General features: G+C 58.9%; 2 protein-coding genes across 4 annotated transcripts; both read left to right on the top strand.

Moving 5' to 3' along the window:
- The first annotated feature begins 1,637 nt into the window (after positions 1 to 1,637).
- CCNL2 (cyclin L2) lies at positions 1,638 to 9,863 on the top strand. The gene is made up of 11 exons (XM_081145922.1): positions 1,638 to 1,992; positions 2,347 to 2,421; positions 2,683 to 2,792; positions 3,345 to 3,465; positions 4,754 to 4,818; positions 7,227 to 7,326; positions 7,505 to 7,609; positions 7,696 to 7,837; positions 8,308 to 8,419; positions 8,493 to 8,591; positions 8,713 to 9,863. Exons 1-11 carry the CDS (start codon positions 1,693 to 1,695, stop codon positions 9,065 to 9,067), a joined length of 1,584 nt encoding a protein of 527 aa, XP_081002048.1. The 5' UTR covers positions 1,638 to 1,692; the 3' UTR covers positions 9,068 to 9,863.
- Positions 9,864 to 11,197: 1,334 nt separating this feature from the next.
- Positions 11,198 to 12,717, top strand: AURKAIP1 (aurora kinase A interacting protein 1). 3 transcript variants are annotated; one of them, XM_081145651.1, is made up of 4 exons: positions 11,198 to 11,395; positions 11,695 to 11,783; positions 12,019 to 12,464; positions 12,557 to 12,717. In XM_081145651.1, the coding sequence occupies exons 2-4, from the start codon at positions 11,732 to 11,734 to the stop codon at positions 12,656 to 12,658; spliced, it is 600 nt and encodes a 199-aa protein (XP_081001777.1). In that variant the 5' UTR covers positions 11,198 to 11,395; positions 11,695 to 11,731; the 3' UTR covers positions 12,659 to 12,717. The 3 variants fall into 3 exon arrangements, with proteins under 3 accessions (XP_081001777.1, XP_081001778.1, XP_081001779.1); XM_081145652.1 differs by having other exon boundaries at positions 11,375 to 11,521; XM_081145653.1 differs by having other exon boundaries at positions 11,383 to 11,603.
- The last annotated feature ends 9,342 nt before the right edge of the window (positions 12,718 to 22,059 follow it).

Genomic DNA, 22,059 nt, shown 5'->3' with positions numbered 1-22,059 from the left:
TGGCTAGAGCCATGAGCTTTTCCCTCTCCTCTGGCCAGTCACTGTTCAGGGGATGGACAAGCAGCCTAGGCAGAGCCAATGATAAGCTGTTTGCTGGGGTTTTTAGACATGAAATTCCTCCTTTCCCACTATTAGTCCTGGTGAAAGTTTGGGGTAACTGTAGCAACACAACTAGTATTGCATCTGCTCCTCTGCTACAGATGTGACAGCAGCAGGCTGTCAGGTGATTTCAATACCACCAGAGGCTGGCAGTCAACACCCAGAGAGCACCTGATATAACCAACCAGGAAGTGGAGGATCAGTAGAATCAGTAGTTCATAATCGTATCAACACCTCAAGTGCTTCCACTGTTTGTAGGGTGAAGTCCAAGCCCCTTACAACAGGTTCTGGGGGATCCCAGCCTGGCGCCCCTCCCAATTCCTTCAGGAACCCATGCCTTTCCTCCTGGTGTGCATTCCTCATGGTGGCATGGGCTTTGTAGAAAAATTAAATTCAATGTTTCCAGCTACTCCTCTTCCCTGTAATCGCAATTATTTTGTTCTGTCTCTGACTCTATTCTGAAGGGAAGAACTCTGGTGATCTGGTGGTAACATTTGTACCCCAAAACCTGGATTCACTAAGAACTAGTAATGACCACACCAGCTGCCACGTATTAACTCAGGCAAACAGAAAAAAGAGCCCTCTAAGTAGATCCTGAATAAAGCCTAGGAAACTTGAGAACACTAAAGCAGAAGCTCGGTTCCAGGGGAGCTTACCCCTTAGCTCCCGAGCCGTGGAGAAAAACGGAGCTTAGATGGCCCGTGTGAGCGCCACACCTGTTTGCTCACCAGCCCTGGAACTATGGGGGAGTCTTTTCGGGATCCTGGATGAGCCCCAAATATGCCGGACATAAAAAGTCGGCCAAGTGTTCATTTAGCAAAAATAATTTATCCGGGAGGGAGGAAAGATAGCAATCCGGAACGTGCATCCACGGCCAGCCAAGTGGAGGTTTCCGCCCGGAGGAAAATGGAGGAAGTACATTCGAGAACGGAAGAGGAAGTTAAGGGCGGGGCAGTCACCCCGTGGAGCTCGGTGCTGCCCCTAGAGGCGTCTGCAGGGTTCTCCCGACGGCAGAGGCGAGAGCGCCGCCGCACGCTCCGCCAGGCTAACCTGTCCTCAGCGCCGACCCTCAGACACCTCCGCGGCCTCCGAGGCTCCACCCGGCTCCTGGGGCGCCGTCCCACGGCAGAAACGCCGCCGCAGACCCCAGCGTGCGCCCCGGGGGAGGGCCCGTCCCTCCTGGTCACGCCGCCCGCGGGCTGCCCGCACACCCCTCGGGAACAGCCGGGCCCCTAAGAAGCCGGGCTGCAGGGCGGGACCGGCTAACTCCCGCCTCTGCGAGAAAGGAGCCGACGCGCCCGGACGGCCCGGGGTGGCACCTGCAGCTAGTGTTTCCGGATCAGGGCGCAGACCGCAGCCTTTCCCGGCCGCCGTGCGGCCTCCTGGGTAGGGAGTCAACCCCCGCCCGCGCCGGGTTCCGGCGTCGGCCGCGAGGATGACGGGCAGGTCTCCTAGCCAATAGTCGTAAGGTGTCGCCGGGCCGCCCGCCGGCAGAGCCAATGGCCCGTGGCCGGGCGGGGCGGTCGCGGCCATAGAACGTCGCGAGGAGCCGCCCTGCCGGGAAGGAGCCCGAAGAGGAGTCGGCGGCACAAAATGGCGGCGGCAGCGGCTGCGACGGCCGTGGCCGGGGCCCCGGGGCCCGCGGCGCCTGCAGCAGCAGCGGCCGGGACCCCGGGCTCGGGGAGCACAGCCCCCGGGTCGCAGGGGGTGCTGATTGGGGACCGGCTGTACTCCGGGGTGCTCATAACCCTGGAGAACTGCCTCCTGCCTGACGACAAGCTCCGCTTCACGCCGTCCATGTCGAGCGGTCTCGACACGGACACGGAGACCGACCTCCGCGTGGTGGGCTGTGAGCTCATCCAGGCGGCCGGCATCCTGCTCCGCCTGCCGCAGGTGAGGGCGCCGCCGCGAGCCGCGGGCCGAGGTAACCGCCGCGCCGGCGCGGGGGGCGGCCGGCCCTTTGTTGGTGCTGGGCCGAGGCCAGCGCGCACCCGCCCGGCCCTGTCCCCGCCCCGGGGCCTGTCCTTGGTGGGGGGCCGCCCGGCGCTGACCCCCGCCCCAGTCCTGGTCCCGGTCCTGTCCCCGCCCGGGCCCGGGCCCAGCGCTTCGCCGCCGGTGGCGAGGGAGACGCCGCAGCGGACGCGAAGACCCGTGTCGACCTGTAAAACGTGTCTCTTCACTGTTGGGGGCCCCGCGAGACCTCCGATTGTGCGCGTTTGAAACGATGGCAACCTTTGTCTTTCCTAGGTGGCTATGGCTACGGGGCAGGTGCTGTTCCAGCGGTTCTTCTACACCAAGTCCTTCGTGAAGCATTCCATGGAGGTGAGGGCTCCGCCCGCGTTCCTTTCCCCTGAGCTGTGTCGGGAGGAGGCCGGGGTGGGTTGCCTGCCCGGCTGCTCGCAGGAACCAGCCTCCGCCTTCCTCCCGGTCGGAGGCCGCTCTCCCGGGCTTGGGAAGCCCCCGGCCCGACCGCGGGTCCCCTCTTTCTCCGGGTGCACCTGCTCTGTGCTCTTTGTCGCCTTTAAGCTGTTGGAGGCCATCGGCGTTGGAACAAACCTCTGTGTCGCAATGCTTACATTTCAGCACGTGTCAATGGCCTGCGTCCACTTGGCCTCCAAAATAGAAGAGGCTCCGAGGCGGATCCGGGATGTCATGAACGTGTTTCATCGCCTGCGACAGCTGAGAGAGAAAAAGTGAGTCTGTGTCACGTCTCATAAATGTCTGTCTCGTTTGTATGCTTATCGAGTGACACTAATGTTTCTGAAGCAAAACTCGGGGTGTGAGGTTTTTAAACGTCCCTAGAAGAGGGCCTTTGCCCAGGGGGTCCCCAGCTGCTGATGCCTGCAGGGACCCGGGTAAGGAGGACAGGGTGCTGTGGACAGCTTGCTGGTGCTGGTTTCCTGGTTTCCTAGAGCTGATGGAAGTCCTTTGGGAGACAGCCTGGGACTGTAGGAAGGTTGAGCTTCCTTTGGGTTTTCGGATTTTCATTCATCCTCTGCACGCACCCTGCACCCTTAGCCAGAGTGCGTTCAGCACTGCGGTGAGGTCTGTCTGCCGAGCTGTTTCTCCGGAAGCAAAGGGAAGGCTATTGAGGGGTAAGGAGGCAGCGCGGGGTTGGATGAAGACTGGCGGAGGGAAGTGAACTTGCCACATGTCTTTTGTGGTGTTTATAGTAGACTCTCTCCCTTTGGGGGTAGTTGGGATTTGAAAGAGTTTTATTTGACCTGCTGGGCTGTGTCTTGTAGGAAACCTGTGCCTCTGGTATTGGACCAAGAGTATGTTAATTTAAAGAACCAGATTATAAAGGCGGAAAGACGAGTTCTCAAAGAGCTGGGCTTCTGTGTGCACGTGAAGCACCCTCACAAGGTGGGTATGAGGCCCCGTTGCCCCGTGAGCCCACCCAAGTCTCTGCTCCGTTCTCACCCAGATGGAAAACTCTGAAGAGGAATAAATGTGCCCCTGACTTGGTTTTCCCGTTATAGCTGTGACCTGGAGATGCTCTTTGCTCGTCAGTCTTCTCGTGTTACCTGTTAATTCTCGTAGTGCGTTAATAGTTTTGGAAGTGGCATCTTATAAGCTTGAGCTTCAAAAATGGTGATGAGCTTGTAAAAATGGAACCTGTCAGTTTATATTTTTCTTTATCAACAGCTAATTTTCTTTTTTAAACTAACCTTCACTTGAGGATATGTGTTTTTTTGTTTTGTTTTGTTTTAATTGACTTGAGAGAGAAATATAGGTCAGTTGCCTCCTGTAAGCACCCCAACTGGGGATCAGACCTGCAACCTTGGTGCACAGGATGGTGCTCCAACTAACTGAGCCACCCGGCCAGGGCTCAACAGCTAATTTTCTAAGGTTGCTTTAGTAATGGCTTCATTTCCTCTCATAACTGAACAGTTTTGCAGGGAGTGTCAGTTGAGGAGCATGGTTACTGTATGGTACTCTGGGTTCCTTCTTTGTTCCACTCAAACACAAAGCTGTTTTTTGTTATTGTTTATTTTTACCTATTTATTTTAGAAGGGGAAAAGGGAGAGACAAACGTGGATTTGTGGCTCCATTTATTTAGGCATCACTGGTTGCTTCTTATATGTTGCCCTGACCCAGGATTGAACCCCCAACCTTGGGGAATTGGGACGATATTCTAACCAACTGAGCTACTCTGCGAGGGCCCAGAGCTTGTTTTAGAAGAGATTGCTGTTTGCATCTTTGCTTTTATAAACCCTTTTTATTGGTGGGTTTCCTCACCCCTTTTCTCGTTTATTTGATTTTCTGGCATTAAATCAGAATCTCAGTTAATTACTCACCATAGGCTTAAGAGCTTTTCTTCATTTGCTGGGAGCATTTTCATACCGTGTTTTGTGTAAATTGGTGATTGGATACAGAGCTGTTTAGGGCAGGCTGATCTCACTGGTGAAAATGTGTGAAAAAACAAGGCCTTTTCCGTGGGGGCAGCTTGGGCCTTGTGCTGCCCGGCTGCAAAGTCAGAGAGCAGGCGTGTCAACAAAAGCCCCTCCAGCTGAGCTGTGCACTGGGTGTGTGACCAGGAGCCACCCTGGGATGTAGCATGAGACTCTTATTTGCTGCATGGACGCCCTCAAGATCTGAGTTCTGGGTTCCCAAGATTCTTGGTAATAACTGCCTGACCCGTATCTTCCAGATAATCGTTATGTACCTTCAGGTGTTAGAGTGTGAGCGTAACCAACACCTGGTCCAGACCTCATGGTGAGTTGACCTTCCTTGTTTTATGAGACCAGCCAGGGCAGTGCAGGAATATGTTGATTTGAGGCACTTGGGCAGTGGGTAGTCGGTCCCATGACTTGGTTGTGGGGCTGGAGTTGTCTGAGTGCCCAGTGTTCCTGCCATGTAAATTCCAACCAGCCTCCCAAATATCAGGCACTGGTGTAACGGTAAGGTGCCCACACTTCCCCTACCCCAAGAGCAATTAGTAGGCTTCCTGTGGGGGATGTTGACTGGGCACCCCAGGATCTTTCCCATGGGTGCCAGCATGGAGTTAGTCCTGTATCTCCTGTGAAATTGCTCCTAGCTGTCTCTCCTAAAGAGAACCCTGTGGGAGAAGGGGGTATAAAGTTTATCTACAATTTTGGGGGCTGATTTTAATGCATATGTTAGAAATGAAGCCTGAAGTAACTTTTTAGTGCTGGGTACTTTGTGAATGTTTTCCACAGAGTTAAGTCTATAAGGGTCATATTTTTGCTGCCTGAATTGTCTGGTGCTATGCTATGTCTAATAGAGAACCTATTTTGACTTTTCTTTTCTGTACTCTTTCAATCAAAGGGTAGCCTCTGAGGGTAAGTGACTAAGACTTCTCCTCTACTGTCCAAGCGCTTCGGTGCAGGGACAGCGGCCGTCCTCAGCCACTCCCGTGCAGGCTCTCCACCGAAGGCTGGCTCTAGATGGTGGTATGCTCACGATAGTAGAGTGCTGGCCGACTGCTGCTGTGGCTCTGATGGTTGTGCTTCTTGCTAACCCTCTGTCGGGCTTTGGTAATTGTACTGATTAGACTTGGTAACTGTTTTGACTTGAATTTTGTCCCTTTAGAACTGCTGTACCTACCTGTGCGATAAAGATGCAATACCTTTCTTTGGAAAAAAAAATTTGTGGAAAGCTGTAAGAATTGGCTGGTGGGAATTGGGACTTAAGCATGATTATGGCATTGTTTCTGGACGTTCTAAAGCTGCTCTTTTCAGCAGCTAAGTGTTGACACTCTATAAAGGGTTGCATCTTTATATTGTCCCCATGGACACTTTATATTGTAACATTTCAAGTATAGCAATATAAATATATGTTTTGAGGACTTAAATTTAATAGATTAATATTATCGTTATTTGAGAATTGAAAATTTTTTACTAGAACCAAAAAAGTTAATGATGGTTATGTGTATAAAATGTTTGAACTGTTCATTTGCAATGCTGTGGTTCATGTGGCCTTGGTGCCATCCATTCTTGTCCTTAATTACCTCCTGATGCCTGGAGCCAGTGCTTCCAGAGCCAGGTGCTGCCAGTTGGCATATGTAGAATTTATCGTTGAGAACCCTCGGAGTGGATTTGTATGTCTCCTTCTCCAGGGTTTAGGAGCAACGATACCAGGGGCGGGGGTGGGGGGTGTATCAGTCAAATCACGGCATGATTTGGCTCACCTGTGGAGGTTGCCTGACTAAGGCGTGTCATATTGGGATATGTTGGGAGCAGTGAATATATATGACCTGTTCAACTCTATGTGTGTGCAGTACTGATAACATTTAATATGAAGTCTGATTTTGGTCTGTTAAATCTTAAGAGAAATATATATGAAAGAAAATGTTAAATGTAGCCAATTTTAAAACCCTTTACCTTTTAAAAAATGCAAATGTTTTGTATTTCTCTATTTTCTAAAGTACGATAATGTTTTTAAATGTACTGATTGTGGTGAAAGTTGTAGTATTTTGTTGCTTTTGTCTGATTTTATGAATATTCATTTTAAGACTCCTTGTTGAAATGGGACAATTTGGAAACGGTTCTTTGATAAGCCTGAGAAGAGGACTGCCCTCTGGGCACTGAGCCCTCCTCGGCATGATGTTCCCATGCTCCCAGGGCACGCCCCCCTTTCCGAGCGACTCCGCGGAAGAAGGCCAGGCCATGAACCCTCTGGAAGGAAGAGGAATACGAGTTGGGGAGGATGGCTTGTCTCCGAAAAGCCTCACAGCTTCGTGCTCGGCAGTCCATTGAGTTTGCATGTTTCTCTGCACTACGGATTCTGAGCGCTTAGATTTCTTTAATCAAGTACTTTCTCACCCCTGCAATAGCTGATTTCTTTCTGAGGCATTGTGCTTTGCATGAGAGCAGGCCAAAGTTGAGAGGGAAAAGTAAAGTTAAAGTTGGTTCTCTTTCATAGCAACACGGATTGTCTGACGTTCAGCCAGCTTAAAATTTTTTTGCCAACAATTTCCCCATCTTCCTGTCTTGTGTTCAGAAAAAGTAGTTAGAATGTTTTCCCTGAACTTGAGAGTCACGGGACTGTACAGCTCCAGTCCTAGCAGTAGACTCCTTAGAGGAGCAGTCACCTCCCTAGATAACACAGACGGGTGTCCTGGGTCACCGGGGTGTTGCAATTCTTCTTGCATTTGGTTTCAGGAATTACATGAATGACAGCCTTCGCACAGATGTGTTTGTGAGGTTCCAACCCGAGAGCATCGCCTGTGCCTGCATTTATCTTGCTGCCCGGACACTGGAGGTCAGTGCTGTGCCACCACGGGAGTCCAGTCAGACCCTTTCTCCTGCCTCCAGAACACTTTTACGTAGTGTTCTTCAAGTTATGCTCCTTGGTGCCAATAAGAAGCCTACTTCTTGGTTACCAAGGACCTTGTTTGCCATGAAGGACAAGCATAATGCAATGGCATTTGTGTTTTCAGATTCCTTTGCCCAATCGCCCCCATTGGTTTCTTTTGTTTGGAGCAACTGAAGAAGAAATTCAAGAAATCTGCTTAAAAATCCTGCAGCTTTACACTCGGAAAAAGGTTCTTCATTTTTTCCGTGTAACATAATACATTTGTCTTTGAGAAGAAGCATCTATTTCTGACTAGATGGACTTTGGCTTTTCTAGGTTGATCTGACACACCTGGAAAGTGAGGTGGAAAAGAGAAAGCACGCCATGGATGAGGCAAAGGCACAAGCCAGGGGCCTGCTGCCAGGTGGCACCCCTGCCCTGGACAGCACCTCGGGGTTCTCGCCTGCCCCGAAGCCCGGTGAGTGCTTCCTGTAGGCTGACCCCCCCCCCCTTCCAAGAAGACTTGTCTGAGCACCGCAGGCACCAGTCTTCAACAAACACCTGGTGATCTTTGAAATGGGACAGGACTCCTGAATGAGTTTGCTTCCATCATTGTTGCAGTTTTGTTAGCAAAGGCTATGGACAGGTTTTCCAAAATGGTTTTGTTTACCTAGCCTACCAGGTTGTATAGAACTGGAGCGGTAGGCTGTGTTGTTAGACCCTGCAGTTAGCATGATGCCTGTGCTCAGTCTCTGAGGGCAGCTGAGCCGGACTGGCGGCCCTTCTGTGTGTCTTCAGTGCATGTTCAGGTTCTGAGTCCCAGGTTGGGAGGAGGAAGTCAGGATTAGCATGTGTCTCTATGAATCCCATAGAAGTGGTACTCTGTTGCTCTGCTAACCTGTTTCGTTTTCTGAATGTCAGGTTTTAACTTCTTGTACTTGGTTCTAGTGGAGTCTCCCAAAGAAGGTAAAGGGAACAAGGCTTCCCCGCTCTCTGTGAAGAGCACCAAGAGGAAAACGGAGGGCATGAAGAAAGCCAAGGCTGACAGTCCGGTGAATGGGTGAGTGTCTGAGTTCCCCAGCGGCTGTGGGGGTTGGCGGAGCTCAGGTCTGTAACTGCTACTCTGTTCTTAGTTTGCCGAAGGGGCGAGGCAGTCAGAGCCGGAGCGGGAGCCGGAGCCGTGAGCAGAGCTACTCGAGGTCCCCATCGAGATCCGCTTCTCCTAAGAGGAGGTATGTGCCTGGGGGGCCTGACCTGGTGGGCGGGCGTTTTCCCCAGGTGCAGAGGTGATGTGGCCACCCTTCAGGTGTCTGGGGCAGTTGGTCACCCGCTTGGTGGTGGTGTCCTTCATAGGAAAAGTGACAGTGGCTCGACGTCTGGAGGGTCCAAGTCCCAGAGCCGCTCACGGAGCCGCAGTGACTCACCACCGAGACAAGCACACCGCGGCGCCCCCTACAAAGGCTCCAAGGTGCGGAGCTATCGGAAGTCGAAGGACTGCAAGTACCCCACCCAGAAACCACATAAGTCTCGGAGCCGGAGCTCTTCCCGCTCTCGGAGCCGCTCACGAGAGCGGGCAGATAGTTCTGGAAAGTACAAGAAAAAAAGTCATTACTATAGAGATCAGCGACGGGAGCGTTCGAGGTCTTATGAACGAACGGGCCACCGCTATGAGCGGGACCACCCTGGACACAGCAGGCATCGGAGGTGAGGCTCGAGGTCCTGGAGGGCTGCCCTTCAACCCTTGGCGTTCACACCTTGGCATGACTGACCTGTGGCTCGACTCTTTCTGTAAATGGTTGACTCTGGACCTTGTGATGAATTTGGAGATGGAATCAAGAGGCTGGCGAGGTGCCCTTCAGGTTGGCCTGGGCGAGGTGCATACCAGTCCCAGCGCAGGGCCCATCTCGGCCACAGCCCTGCGGCAGCGAGCTGCAGAAGTAGATAATGCACATCCCGGTGGTGTGGATCGGTGCTAATGACAGGCTGTCTTCACTCCCATACCGATACTCAATTACGTTAAACCAAGAAAATGACTTTGAGAACCTTTGCCTATATTAGGTTGTACTTCTGTACATATTTGCCGTGTTTCACAATGAGAAAATGGCCTTAATAGCCCCTTATTCTCTATCCACGTTGTAAATAAACATGTGTTTAATGCAAGTGAAAGCTATACATGAGAACTCAGAACTTGAATTCTGTCAGCTTAAAACTTGTGTAGAGAATTTGATTTTTTAAATGTGAAGGTATTTAGATCTGTGTTGAAAGTCGTATATTTTTATCTGCAATGCTGAGTGCAGGCCACCAGCTCCTAAATAGAGGTTTCCTATATATGCATTTTATGTGGTTAAATAAACACAATTCTCTCTACTCAGGATATTTGGAACATTAAAGAATTTGTAGTTTGTCCTGCTTGCTTGTTACTGCACACAGCCTGCAGCACCCGTTCTAGTGGTGTGTCTGCGCTGCCGTCTCTGATCTCATTAAAGTTGTGTTTTGTATCAGGCTCCTGTGCGCCTGCTCTTCTGTCAAAGGCTATGGGGCCTCAGCCGGCTGCATGTTCTGACAAAGGCTGCTTCCTGTGAGCAAGGAGGGAAGGTGTGAGAAACACAAAACAGCCTGCACCTGACGAACACTGGTTTGTCACGACGGTGTCAGGCTGGTGCAGCCGGGAACAAGGCACCTGGAGCATCATCCCTGGCATGTCCCCCTCAGAGTGGGTGGCAAGTGGGTGGACAGATGGTGGTGCAGGTGAGCAGGGTGGATCTTGGGGCTGTTTCCCAGTCCTGGGTGGGCTGCGGCTCCAGGGCTTTTGGGGCCTGTCTTATGCCCACTGTTGGCTCTCCCCAGACTAGCACCTGGGTGCAGGTGGGAGGGTACTGGATATGGCCTTTCTGGTGCCACTGAGCCTGGAGAAAGGTGTATGGAAGTCATACTGCCAAGGAGACGTGAAAGCGACAGGGTCAGCACCTAGTTTCCAGGTGGTGCGCTCTTCCGACCAAATCGTAACAGCCTCGGAAGCTGCAGCTGGAGAAGCGGGCTGGCAGGCACGTTGGTGCACCTCCCTACTAAAGCAGCCTGCCTGGAAGGGGGGTACAGCGCCCTCCTGTGACCTCAGGAGAGCGGGGCCTGGAGCCTGGGCTTTCTGCCCTCCCGTGGGCGCATCCAGCACTCGTTTCTTAGTTAGGTCGGGGCCTAGGGATGACCAGGCCTGGCCACTGGCCACTGCTAGGACTCACTGGCGGAGCCACCCACGGGTCTGCAAGGAGCGCCGCCGCATCCCTCTCCTAGCCGGCGCCCTGCAGGCCCATCGGGCGATCCCTCCATCCCAGGCGACCCCAGCGAGAGGGCGGCGACGCGGTGCGCTGGTCGTCCCGGCCCTGAGGACACGGGCTCGGCCGAACCCAGCTCCCCACGGAGGCTGCTCTGGGCTTTGGACAAAAACTGAAGTTTGACTTTTCCTCCCACAGGCACAGTTTGGGAGTTTGCTTTAAAAAAGGAAAGGAAATCCACCCCTGCAAAAGCAGGCCTCGCGCTGGCGGGGAGAGGCGGCGGCCAAGGGACTGGGCGGCACCCTGGCGCCCGAGCTGCGGAAGCGGGGCCGGGCTGGGCCGCCGTCGCCCGTCGGACCCCTTCACGCCCGCCCGGGGGAGGGGAGGCGGAGGAGGGACCACCCGGCCTTCGCCTCCAGCCCCAGCGGGCGCGGCACCCCAGGCACTTCCGTCGCCCCGCGCACTCCACTTCCGTCGCCAGGATGACGTCCGCCTCGGAGGCCCGAGAGGCCTCTTCCGCCTGCCTCGGCGAATCCGACGCGAGTTCCACCCGCGCAGGCGCAGAGTCCATCCCTTGGGATTGTGGGAGACGCAGTTTTTGCCTAAGAGCCCGCGGGGCTGGGGCGGAGCGGGGGCGGCTCCTCTGGCCGGAAACCGTGGCTTTCTGGGCCCGGTGGGGCCCGAGCGGTCGCGGAATCGGGTTCCGGACCCGGGGCTGAAGACCGGCTTAGGGACGGACCGGAAGTGCCGGAGCCCGGCGGCGAGCGGTCAGCAGGCGTCCCGGTCGGGTCGGGGGAGGGCGGGCGGCCCCAGGGACGGCCGGAAGAGCCGCGTTCCAGCGTCGAGCCCGCCCGCGTGGTCAGCGTCTCGGGGCGGAGCGGAGGCTAGGGGAGGTGACCGGCCCGGACCCGCGCGTTGGCGGAGGCGGGCTCGTGCGCGCGCGCGGCCGCGTGGGGGGAGCGAGCGGGGTGCGAGGTAACGTCCCCGTGGTGGGGAGGGGCCGGGGCCGGGCCGGGCCGGGTCGGGCCGGGGCGCCCCGCGACCTCCACGCGCGCCTGTGTTTCAGCTCCGCCGAGCACCTGGGCCGCCGCCACCCGCCGACCATGATCCCGGTGCGCCTGGCGTCTCGGCTGCTCAGGGTTGTGCCCCGGGCAGGTAAGAGGCCCCGTCGGGGCGGAGGGGCGGGTGCACAGCCGGGGCCGGGGCCTGGCCGCACCAGCTGCCCCGAAGCATCCAAGCCTCACCAAGGGGGGCCTGCCCCCCACCCCACCCCCAGCGTCAGCAGGGGTCCAGGCCAGGAGTGAGTGCAGGTCACCCCAGTCCCGTCGGGTCCAGTCGCCCCGCTCAGGTGGAGCCCTGCGGGTGGTAACTGCCGTCGTGTTTCCTGCAGGCCTCAGTCGGCCCCGGCCTGTCTCGGGGGTGCTGGGCAGCCGTGTCTGCGCGCCCCGGTACAGCACGCAGCCCGCAGGCCCGAGTGGCGTTACCATCCTCCCTGGCAAGGGGTTCCAGGGGGAGCTCGAGGAGATGCTGGTGCCCAGGAAGATGTCCGTCAGCCCCCTGGAGAGCTGGCTGACCGCCCACTACCTCCTGCCCAGACTGGATGCTGCGGCCCCGGGGACTGTGGCTCCAGCCCAGCTCTACGAGTGTCCGCCTAGCCCGGCGGGGGAAGGGGCCGAGCAGGAGGAGGAAAGGGCCCAGGATGCGCCCGGGATGCAGTGCAAAAACGTGCTGAAGATCCGGCGGCGGAAGATGAACCATCATAAGTACCGCAAGCTGGTCAAGAGGACCCGATTCCTGCGGCGGAAGGTCCGGGAAGGACGCCTGAAGCGGAAGCAGGTACATGCGAGCCCCCGGCCGGAGTGGGACAAGGTGGCTGAGTCCAGGGCTGCGCCACAGACGGTGAGCGGTGCCTCCCTCTGCCCTCGCAGATCAAGTTCGAGAGAGACCTGAGGCGCATCTGGCTGAAGGCGGGTCTGAAGGAGGCCCCTGCAGGCTGGCAGACCCCCAAGATCTACCTGAAGAACAAATGAGCGTAGAATGCTGCTCCCGTGGTGCTGCTGTTCGTTGTAATAAACATGCACAGAGCTCAGTCCTTCCTGCCGCCTGGGCCCTCTTCTGCCTGGTGTGAGCTACCTTGGGATCGAGGCTGATGCCAGCCTCTGGGTGTTAGAGGAGGCACCACACCCTGGGTGGCAGATCAGCAGTCCCTTCCCCTAGCTGGCCTCGCCTTGGTGCTGGGCCTGCAGGAAAGACAGCCTCCCTGTTGATGGACAGATGCCGTGGGGATAGCTGTGCACAGAGGCCAAGCCCTGCCTGTGGGGCACTTATGTAACGGTTCACTGGGGGGAGGCAGCCTCTTGGTGGTCACACAGATGGCAAAAGTGCCACGGACGACAAACATGGGGCGTCAGGGAGCGCCCAGGCTGAAGTGTATGTGTGGGGGCTCAGGCAGGGCCTCAGTGGAGAGACTGGGAGGGGAGGCAGGAAAGGCCCCCTTGTCCCCAGAGAAGACAGTCAGTGCCCCGCAGGCTTCAAGGACCTGGGTGTCGAGTGACCTCCTGAGTGGCCCTGCTCAGCTGGGGTTGGGGACCTCTGGCCTGCTGTGGGCTCCTTGTTCTCTGCCACTTCCTGCGGCCTGAGAGGGGGTGGCCTGGAGGGTGTGCTCTGGCAGGTTCAGGGTTGCGGCTGGCTGAGGAAGGTGCCCTTCGTGGAGTCACACAAGCCCTGGAGCCTAAGTGTGAGCCAGCAGCCCCCAGTGACTCCCCCAGTGACTCCGGTTCCTTTTGGGTGGAGATGGGGAATGCATTGTCCCTAATAGCGGGGGCCTGGAGAGGCCTGGGGGCCTGCATGGGCTTGAGGTGAGGGCTGGATTGACGAAGGGAGGCTGGTTCCCACCCTCAGCACCTGCTCTGCTTCCTGATGTCTGAGCGAAAGGGGAGGAAACCAGTGCATCCTTCCTGAGCTGCCTCCTCTCCCTCGCCCACGAAGGGCCACACCACTTCCCATGGGGCCGTGGGACTTCTTGTCTGGTCACAGGAATGAATGCAGGGCCTGGGCTTGAGTTCCCTGTGGAGGAGGCAGTCTTGGAGAGGCTTGAGCTCTGGGTTCCCAGCAGTTTTCCTGGAATGGAACAGACCAGGCTGTGCTGATAAGTCATGTTGCTTCAGGGACCAGGTGGGAAAGCAGGCTTCTGATAGCTGGACCAGTTGGGACATGGGCCCCTGTAGGGCCTGCACTCACCAGCGGAGGAAGCTGGTCGGGGCCTGGAGGGACCTGGGGCCGTTGAGGGCACAGGCCTGCTTCTGCTGGTGGCCGCAAGGGGGCAGCAGTCAGGTCTGGCAGCCCTGGGGTCTGGGCCGAGGACCTGGAGGCGCAGAGCACCCTGCTAGCTCCTGAGAGGGCCCCCGCTGGGGTCACGGACATCCTTTCGAGGTCTTGGTTTCCCCAACTGTGGGTGGCCTGATGTCCCAGGGCAGGGCCTCAGTGGTGGAGCCGCCCCGGGGTGGAATGGACCATGCCTTCCAGGTGCCAAGTGTGGCCTCAGCTCCGCAGGGCCTCTGCTGAGGTAGCCGCCCCGTGGCTCGCCCGCCCCACCCTTCCCCGGCTGGTGGGAGGAGAAACCTGCTCAGTTGTTAGAGCTTTGGAGACAAAGCCTCTGTTGGGAGCTGGGCTGTGCGGGGAGTCCTGGGGGCGCAGCTGCCAGCCTGTGTGCCTGGGGCTGGCAGAGCACCATGGGGCCCACCTGCTGCAGCCTCCATCCTGGGGCGGGAGCCAGCTGGAGTCAGGCTGCCCATGTCCTCCAGGCCACTTGGCGTCACGATTCCTTCAGGTCACACCTGGGGACACCTTGCTTGTGGCAGTGGAGGCACAGTGGGTAGGGGGCAGGGATGTGCTACATGTCCTGCTGTGCACCAGACGCCCCCCCCCATAATTAGCCCCGAGCCCAGACCCCTGGTCCAGATGTCACTTCGCTGGCCCTGTCAGGGCAGCTCCAGGGCCTGCCCAGCCTCCTGTCCTGAGGGCCTGAACCCCAGCAGCCCTCTCCCTGCCCCTGCTGGGTGGCGTGTGCCCAGCTCCTGCTGCCTGTGGCTTGGATGCCTTTGGGCCCCAACCACGAACTCCGGAGGCAGTTCTGGGTTTTATTTTTATCTCTGCAGCCCTTCCCTCTTCCCTGTGGAGCCGCCATCCTGCCCCCAGGCTGTGGGAAGTGCAGCCCCTTCTCCCTGTAGTCTCCCCTGTTCTGACCCTAGGTGTCCCCCGAGCGAGAGTGCAGAGGGGGGTGAGGGGGAGCAGTGGGGGCCTGCAGGCTGCCTGCGTGGTGTGGTCCTGCCTGTGGCCTGCCCCTGGCCCCAGTCTCCCTTTGCAGGTGCCTAGGGCTTGAGTTCCAGTCGGGAGGCCACAGCTGATGGGGGTGGTCTGGGGACCTTGCTCCATGCCCAGGGCACAGCCTGTGTCCTCTGGGCTGGACGTTCCCACCAATGTGGCAGGCCAAGGAAGGAGCCGGGCAGGCTCAGGCCCTGTGGGAGGACGCTCGTGTTGGACACTGGGTCCTGGTAAGGGCCAGCTGGGCTCCCAGCTCATGCTCGGGCAGACACACGAGCGTCGCTGTGGGCCCATGCTGTGGACAGTGGAGCTCCTTCCTTTGAGGGAGACAGGATGTCGGCCGGAGCTCGAGCCAAGGCTGGAGAAAGAAGCCTGCTCCCCGGGCCTACCCACGGTCCCTCACGGGAAGGACACCGGGCCCTGGGGGGCGGAATTCCTCTCCAGGGCTGTCTGAGTTTTGCAAAAAGCCCTTGAGCCACAGCCCCCAGGATGGGCCGAGAAATCCAGACCTGGGTGTGGAGTTAGCCTCCAGGTGGGGCAGAGGGTGGCCGCCCTGGGCCTGGCTGGGCACCCAGAGGCCAGCCCGTGCTCCTCTGGTTGTATGGCCAGGACGCTTCCTGAGCCTGTTGGTTAACTGTCCCTGTCCTACTGGGAACCAGACGCAATCACTGTGATTATAACGTCTGCAGTGTGACGGAGCTGCCATCTGATGGTGTGGGTGTAACACCGAGAACCCGAGGATTCAGAGGGAAGGAAGTTGCACTTTTAACGCCCAAGGAGCCTTCACCCTGTAAGAAAGGCCATTTTCTCGCAGAATCTACAGAAGAGGGAGGGAGGGAGGATGGTGGGTGGTCCTCGGGTGAGATGTGAAGTCTGGGGAGGGTGAGGATTGCCCAGGAGACCGCACCTCCCGTAGCTGGACTCCGGTGTTTAAGTCAGGCTGGCTGGGAAGGGTGGACTTTCACAATTTACGGTAGAAACTGTCTAGGTAACATATGTATTTAAATATGTCTTCATTGATTTCAGAGAGAGGAAGGGAGAGGGAGAGAAACATCAGTGATGAGAGTCACTGATCGGCTGCCTCCCGCGCACCCCAGGCTGGGGATCGAGCCCACAACCGGGGCCTGTGCCCTGACCAGGAATCGAACCCCGATCGCCTGGATCCTAGGTCGACGCTCAACCTCTGAGCCACGCTGGCCGGGCTGGATAGATAATGTTTTTAACCAACACGAATCCTTGGGCTAATCAGCCTGGTTTCATACTTTGTTTGTTGTTAGAACCTGAGGATTCTCCCCCCTTGATTTTTAGAGAGAGGAAGGGAGGGAGGGGGAGAGAGGAACACCCATGTGAGGGAGACATCGACTGGGTGCCTCCCACATGCCCCCCAAACGGGCCTGGGCTGGGGATCAAACCCACGGCCTTCGGGGGCTTGGGGCAGCGCTCTAACCACTGCGCCTCCAGCCAGGGCTGGTTCCATTCTTTGGATTTAAAACAACTGCCGAGTAGCTCAGTTGTTTTCACACCAAGATTGCGGGTTTGCCCCCGGTCAGGGCAGCCAGTGAAGGCGTCCGTAAGTGGGACGCAGGTCGACGTGTTGTTTCCGCTCAATAAGTGGAAATTCAAACAACTATTACCCTTCTCGGAGTTTATGACGGTGTAAAAGACAACGTGATCTGATCTGGTGTTACAGCTTCTGGGAGAATTGGACTGATTTACTTATCTTAAGTTAATAAAGCGAATTAAACTCCTAAATGTCCCAGTCTGGCTTTATGGGTCACGTAAGTCCCCCCCCCCAAAATACTTTAAGGTCTTATAAATAAATGTTAATGTATATGTGTAACTATTTCGATTAAAATAACCAATAAAACAACTAATGTCTTTATAAAGGACCTGTTGTCGTAACCTCAGAGCCCCGCGTTGCTTGCCTGCCATTGTTCGCTTACCCCCCCCCCGTGGCGTATCATCTGTGCAGGTGTCACAGCCCCCCTTCACTGTCCCCGAGCCCCTTGACGCTTCTCCACCAAAACCTGGGGTCTGTGTCCCTCCCTTGACCTGGGCTGTGACCTGCTCTGGCCGGTAGACTGGAGCGAGGCCGCCGAGCTGGCCTTTCCCGCTGGCGCGTCCACCTGTGGGAGGAGGAAGCGGGGCCTGAACGCCGAGCGAGGTCATGGGGGGGGCCTGGACCGAGAGGCCCAGCGCAGGGTAGAGCCGCCCGGGCCCAGCAGCCCGAGCCGAGCCACCGTCCTCGGAGCCCTGCCCGACCCCTGACCCGCGGGGTCGCAGGGCGGAAGGTGACCCGACCCGGCTCGGCGGTGCCCGAGCGGCTGGGACGCCTCCAGCCACGGTCCCGCTTCATCTGCACGGGTGAGTGGGATTCCCCTCGGCGTCTCGGCGCGGACTCCGCTGCCCCCCGGGCGGTCAGGCGGCCCTGCCCCTCGGCGCCGGGTCGCTCCCCGCTGGTCCCTCCTTCCTGTGGGCTCGGCAGGCGCTGCAGGCCAGCCTGCCCCCACGCCCTCAGGGAGCCGCCTCCCGGGACCGGGCGGGTGAGCTCGGCGCCGCCTGGGGTGACGGGGGCCCACGTGCGGACTGGCCCGTGTGCACACGTGTGGAACCACTGCTACAAGCAGCCGTCCGTTTACAGTGTGCCGGGCGTGGGCTCACACCCGTGGCTCCAGCTGGGGCCCCGGGCGGCACTGGGCCCGTCCAGCCCACTCCCCCGGAGCCTCTCCCCCAACACTGAGAAGGGGCTCCCACCGTCTCACACCGCCCGCTTCAGTGTCCGGTGCCGGGCTGCGTGTCCAGCAGCGTCGGACCCGGTGGGCCGCGGCCCGTGGACAGAGTTCATAAACCGTGGGTCACGAGTGAGGACGTCGGCCCCCTGTCCAGGGAGTGACCGGCAGCCTGTTCTGTACGCGGCTGGTACGGTGCCCGGAGTGGGCAGTGTAAACCCGTCACGCAGCAACAGAAACGTCTGGGCACAGGCCCGCGGGCAGGCCCGTTGACGCCGCGGAGCTCGGGACGCGCACACGCGATGGAGAAAACAGAGCAGCTTCGCGCGGACGGAGGCGCCCTGACGTCCTCTGCGGGCCGGGCAGGGAGCGCCCCCCCCCAGACTGGCCTGGGCTGGTCCCCACCCGACCAAGTGCTCGCCAGAGGCCCCGGGGACACGCTGCCCCGCTGGGTCCCCGTGTGTCGCCCGTCGTTGGCGTGTGGCCGGCGGTGACTGGCACCCGACCCCTCTGACAGCTCCTGGTGTCACCTCCCCCAGGTTCGGGCCTCGGGTTCGGAATCCGAAAAACTGACACCACGTCTTTCACTTTTTTTTTTTTTGGCTTCAACCACAGACCTTTATTTCTCACCGTTCTGGGGCCTGGGACGCGCACGACCACGAGGCTGCCAGACCCAGGCGGCTGAGAGCCCGTCTCCCGGCTGGTCCCCAGCGGCTCCTGGTGTTTGAAAAACCGACAGCGTGTCCGAAACTGTGCCTGTCTTCGGGGTCCCCCGCACAACGCAAAGGCCAGTGGACGCGTGGAACCACAGGCCAGCGTTTCTCGCCCTTCCTCCCGCGCTCAAACCAATAAATATTTAAAAAGAAAAGAAACCAGGATGTGAGCCGGACGCGGGCGCAGGAAGCCGGTCGGGTTGGCGGCTCTACACCCCCGGCCCCAGAAGAAAGACGGTCCCCTCCGGGCTCCCGGGAATGTGGGTGGACACGGCGGGTGGAATCTGAAGCGGGCGGGTTTCAACGCGGACGGGCCGAGAGGGGCGGCCGGGGCCGTTTCTGGCACCACGGGCGAGATTCAAGCGCAGAGGCCCCCCCTGCGCCTGGGGACCCGGCTGGTTCAGGTCTGCGGCCCCCACGCTAAGCAGGCCTCTGAGCGTCTTGCCCTGTAGCCCCCGCCCCCACCCGGAACACGCCACACGCAGGCGGGCACCTGCGCTCGGCCCTGGCTCCTTGACCTTCTCCCAGCGAGAAAGGCCGGCCGCCCATGAAATGATGTCCGTGCATTTCCAACTCTTCTTGTCTGTGTTTCCAGATCACAGTGTCCTCCAGCCGTCTGGACAACTGGTTCTCCCCCGGGGGGAGGCGAGAGTCCCGCCCTCCGTGGGACACGCCCGGCTCTCAGACTTGGGGTCTACAGAGTCCCCCGCCTCGTGCCAAACCATCGGGACTCCAGAAGCAGGGAGAACGTGTGCAAGTGACCGCTGCCAGGAGGACCGGTCAGCACCAGCGGGAAGAGCCTGAGCTTGACGTCGCTGTGGTCTGTGCCACACTCTGCCCTCTGGCCTCAACCGCATGTGGACGTTGCATCAGCTCACGCGCCTCCGTGGAAACGCCAGGGCGCCGCGTGGCTCCGGCCTCTGCCCACGGCCAGCTGCTCGGCCAGCGGCCCATCCTGGACGGAGACAGCAGTCGCTGCTCCTTGTGCGGCTGGGGGCTCTCACCCGCTCGGGCCCTGCTGGCCTCGCCCTGAGGCTGTCGGATTTGTCTCCCGTGGCTGCGTCCCAGGTCACCAGGCGCCGAGCGGCCGAACGCAGCCTGCGGCGCAGGGTCTGGCCAGGTGGAGTCCATCTCGGCTGGGCAGTGTCCTCACCTGCGGCGCAGGCTGCTCCCGGGTGGTTGGCTCGCCCGGCTCATTGCCGTTGTGGGACCGAGGTCCCTGTTCTCGTTGGCTGAAGGCTGGGGCTGCCCTCACTCAAGGCCTCGCCACGTGGCGTCCACCACGGGGCCCTTTCGCAGCGTGGCCAGCGGGAGAGGCCGGCTCCTCGGCTTTGATGGGGACTGAGCCACAGAGTGACGCCCTAGCACCTTGTCCTGCGGGTGGGAAGCACTACCCACCGTAATCACCACTCCCGCAAACACTCGAGGGGGGGACACCGGTGTGGACGCCGTGGCCGGAGCCCTGGGGAGCATCTTAGAACCGCCCGCCACCTGGCCCCTGGGCGGCTGTTTTCCTTGTAGGTCCCTGTGAATCCTGACAGCTCTAAGCTGACCACGTCTGCGTTTCCTGAGTCATGAGACCACATCCCTCCTGCACTTAATCCCCTCCAGGCCCAGGCCTCCTGCTTTCCCTGGTGGCGGCCGCGTGGAAGCCAGACCACACCAGCCCCGCTCCCTCTCACCTGGGAGGCGGCTTCCCTGGGCCATGCACTTGCGGGTGTCCCTCCCTCCCAGGCCCCTGCGGTCAGTCGGGGAAGTAGCCCTCCCTGCTTTATGCCCGACAGCACTTCTCACGGTGCATAAAATGACCTCATTGATCAGCCAGCAGGTCTGCCGCTCCCAACAGCTCCGACAGGGCGACAGGGCGGGAGCTGGCATCCCCTCCCACCCACTCCCCCGCCCGGCACACAGTAGGTGCTCAGCAAGCAGCAGGTGTGACCACGTGTCGGAGTGTCTGGTTGGGCCTCTGAGTGCCTGTGGTTTTTCCTCCTAATGAGCCAGGCTGCCTGGAATGTCCAAGCCCCAGGAACAGGAGCCAGAGTCTGGTTCTCAGCGCCTCTTCGGCCACACCTCCCAGGAGAGGGGGGTGGCCTGGGCTCTGGGGTGGCTGGGGGCTCCGTGGAGCTCGAGGTGGGACGGGGGACGTCAGTGTCCTCTGTCCCCATCTGTTCTCTTCCCGGGTGGAGGTGGGGGGTACTCAGCAGTCCGCAGGCACTGGAGAAGGAGCTGGGGGGACTCAGGCCCTGGCTGTGGGAGGGGCAGGTGGCCTGGTCGCAGCCCAGGCCGAATGCTGGACCTCTGCTCTCATCTGTGGTCATTTCCTGCCAAGGATTTGGGGGGGGGGGGGGAGGCAGCAGCCCTTTGCCGCTCTTCTTGGCTCCCCGGCCTCAAGCAGAGGACCGGATGGGGCAGCGAGGCCAGGTTGCAGCCCGCTGCTGCTTCTGTCCATCACTGCCCAGTGGTGCAGGGGGGTCAGCTTGCACTCAGTGGCGCCCCCCTCAGACTTCTGTCTGCATTGGGGCTGAGGGGAGAGCTCCGTCTGCAGCAGGACGGCCTCACTGGACCTCAGCGGAGGGTCTGAGGCAGGGACCCGAGAGAGGGAGGGCTCTGCAGGGAGTTTAGGGTGCAACCGGGCGCTTCCAGGCTCCTAGCTCGGGGCTGGGAGTGACAGGGTCCCCTCAGACCCAGGGGCGGGCCCCGGGCCATCCCTGCCTGTCCCCGGCGGCGTTGCTCGGGCGTCTTCCCTCCGTGGAGGAGAGAGGGCGGCAGACAGAGGCAGGAACTGAGGACAGAGATGGAGAAACAGACACGCGGGGGCGCAGGGGGGAGGGCGGGGAGGGCGGCCACCAGCACTAATATAAACCAGTTAGAAAAACAAGAGGGGAGGCCAGGCCCCAAGGCCAGGCGGGCAGGCTTGTTTTTCCAGAATGAAAGGCCCAGGGAGGAGCTGGGAGTGAAGGAGACAAGAGCCGAGTTCTGATTCAAGTTTGGGAAACAGGCTCCACCCTCCAGGGCCTGGATCCTCAGCAGGATCCGTTAAGTGAGTGTGGGGGGGGCGGGGGGCTCCCTGTTGTCACCCCTGTCCCCTCTGCAGCAGCGCTGGCCTCCTCCCCTGCCCTGCCCGGAGCTGGGCTGGGCTCCCGGCTTGTCTGAGGACTTGGGGACCAAGGCAGGGTTCGAGGGTGAGACCCTAGCCCACCAGGGACTGGGGCTCGTGACTATAATTTGATCCAAACAGGCCATTGGAAAAATGCTCTGTGGGTTTTTGTGGTTGTTTGGATTTTTTTGAGGTTTGCTTAAGTAGAAGGAGTGGGTTTGGTGCACAGTGCGTGCTCTGTTATTTCGCATTTGTTTATGTGACTTTGTAGGTTTTCCCAGAGTTTCAAATTTGTGCCTCCTGGGGCGGAGGGACTCCTACGGCCCTCCTTCCTCCCCTCTCCTCTGGGTGGGCAAGGTGCTCCCCGGAGCAGCGCAACCCAGGCTTGCTTTCAGGGACACCCGATTCCGCCCTTGATGGTGGCAGATGTTGGGGGGACAGAGAGGTGGGCATTGCTCACCCACGGGCCCCCTCAGTGCTCGGGGCTCAGGGTCCCCACCCCTCATCTCCCTATGGAGGGTGAAGGTGACTGGAAAACAGCAGGGCCCTTCATGCTGTCCCCAGACCCC

The sequence above is a fragment of the Miniopterus schreibersii genome (assembly GCF_964146895.1).
Source record: "Miniopterus schreibersii genome assembly, chromosome: 8".
Classification (NCBI taxonomy): Eukaryota; Metazoa; Chordata; class Mammalia; order Chiroptera; family Miniopteridae; genus Miniopterus; species Miniopterus schreibersii.
Note: the sequence above shows the minus strand (reverse complement) of the source record. Positions and strands in the feature narration are given on the sequence as shown.